General features: G+C 50.3%; 1 protein-coding gene across 3 annotated transcripts in view; it reads right to left on the reverse strand.

Moving 5' to 3' along the window:
- The window catches only part of TRPV1 (transient receptor potential cation channel, subfamily V, member 1), a 32,356-nt gene that overhangs the window by 13,728 nt on the left and 16,865 nt on the right, over positions 1-1,763 (reverse strand). For all 3 annotated transcript variants that reach the window (XM_011980405.1, XM_011980404.1, XM_011980406.1), the window contains one exon: positions 794-864. In XM_011980405.1, coding sequence (XP_011835795.1) covers positions 794-864 — 71 coding nt within the window. The remainder of the gene's footprint in view (positions 1-793; positions 865-1,763) is intronic.

Below are 1,763 nucleotides of genomic sequence, written 5' to 3' on the forward strand. Positions count from 1 at the left end.
CATGCCCAGCTAATTTTTGTATTTTTAGTAGAGACGGGGTTTCACCATGTTGGCCAGGCTGGTCTTGAACTCCTGACCTCAAGTGATCTGCCCTCCTCAGCCTCCCAAAGTGCTGGGATGACAGGCATGAGCCACCACGCCCGGCCATCCACACTGTTCTATAACTGTGCTTTCACTCATCTGCCTCCTCCTAAAGCAGTGGTTCTCAACCAGGAGTGATTCTGGCACCGCCCCCGAAACAAGTGAGGGGCCTTTGGCCGTATCTGGAGATGTTCTTGATTGTCAAGACTGGGGGATGGGGAAGAGCTCCAGGCATCTGCGAGTAGAGACCAGTGATGCTGCTAAATATTCTACAGTGCACGGGGCAGCCCCACCCCCTACCACAACTAAGCACTATCCAGTCCAAAATAGCAACAGTACCAAGGTTGCAGAACCCCCCGTTAAAGACAGGAATCTCCCTAAAGGCGGGCACCGTGTCTGTTTCATCCAGTATTCCAGGGCCAACCCTGTGAACGGCCAATAGAGAGACAATGAGTGGGAAGGTGAACCAGGGCACATGTCACTTGGACTGTAAGTCACGGCATGGTTCCTCCATCCCTGGCCCCTGGCACAGAGCAGGCCCTCAGTATTCATTCATGCCCCGAGTATGTATTGAGCGCCTTCCATCACTCCCTCAGCATGTTCACTGAGGTCCCACTATGTGGTCCCAGGCCCGGCGTGAGTGAGAGCTCAAGTGAGAACTGATTGCTGTCACCTGGGGCCTGGACTGGGAATGAGTCAAAGTGTCACTTACAAAAGCATCTCACTGTAGCTGTCCACAAACAGGGTCTTCATCGACGGCCGCCTCTGCAGGAAATACTGAATCTGCAGGTAAACAGAGAGAGTAAGATCCCAGGCAATGCTCGATGTGGCTAAATGGTGAGCGTTCAGATGCTTCCTAAATGGCACCACGATGGGGTGGCCGAATGTGTGAAACCAGAGATTGTGAAAAGAGCAGAACGGCATGGGTCAGGCCAATGGGGTAACACTAGGTGGCCCAGTCAGTAGAGATTGTTAAAAATACACGGTGGAAGCCGGGTGCAGTGGCTCATGCCTGTCATCCCAGCACTTTGGGAGGTCAAGGCGGGTGGATCACCTGAGGTCAGGAGTTCGAGACCAGCCTGGCAAACATGGTGAAACCCTGTCTCTACTAAAAATACAAAACAATTAGCTGGGTGCGGTGGCGCATGCCTGTAATCCCAGCTACTCACAGGGCTGAGGCAGGAAAATTGCTTGAACCCAGGAGGCAGAGGTTGCAGTGAGCCAAGCTGGTGCCACTGTACTCCAGCCTGGCTGACAGTGAGACTCTGTCTCAAAAAAAAAAAATTACACAGTGGATTTACAACTATACCCAGAAGTACAGACAGGAAGGAAAATCATCAAAATGTTATCAGTTGCCGTACTGAATTGGACAAATTGTTTTCTTCTTTCTAATTGGTGCTTTTTCCTAATTTTTTTTTTTTTTAAGAGATCAGAGTCTCGCTATGTTGCCCAGGCTGGTCTCAAACTCCTGGCCACAGCCTCCCAAGTAGCTGGGATTACAAGCATGAGTCACTTTTTTCTTAACTTTTCACATGCCGAGCATACTTTTTTCTTAATTTTAAGTAAGTGTTAAAATAAAAATTCTTGTAACAAGCTGCCACGGTCAGCCGTGAGTCCTGTCCAAGACACCCCCACACTTCTGCTCCCTCCCACAGGCCAATCCTGCTTTTGCCACTCCAGCC

Source organism: Mandrillus leucophaeus, unplaced genomic scaffold (genome assembly GCF_000951045.1).
Source record: "Mandrillus leucophaeus isolate KB7577 unplaced genomic scaffold, Mleu.le_1.0 Scaffold212, whole genome shotgun sequence".
Classification (NCBI taxonomy): Eukaryota; Metazoa; Chordata; class Mammalia; order Primates; family Cercopithecidae; genus Mandrillus; species Mandrillus leucophaeus.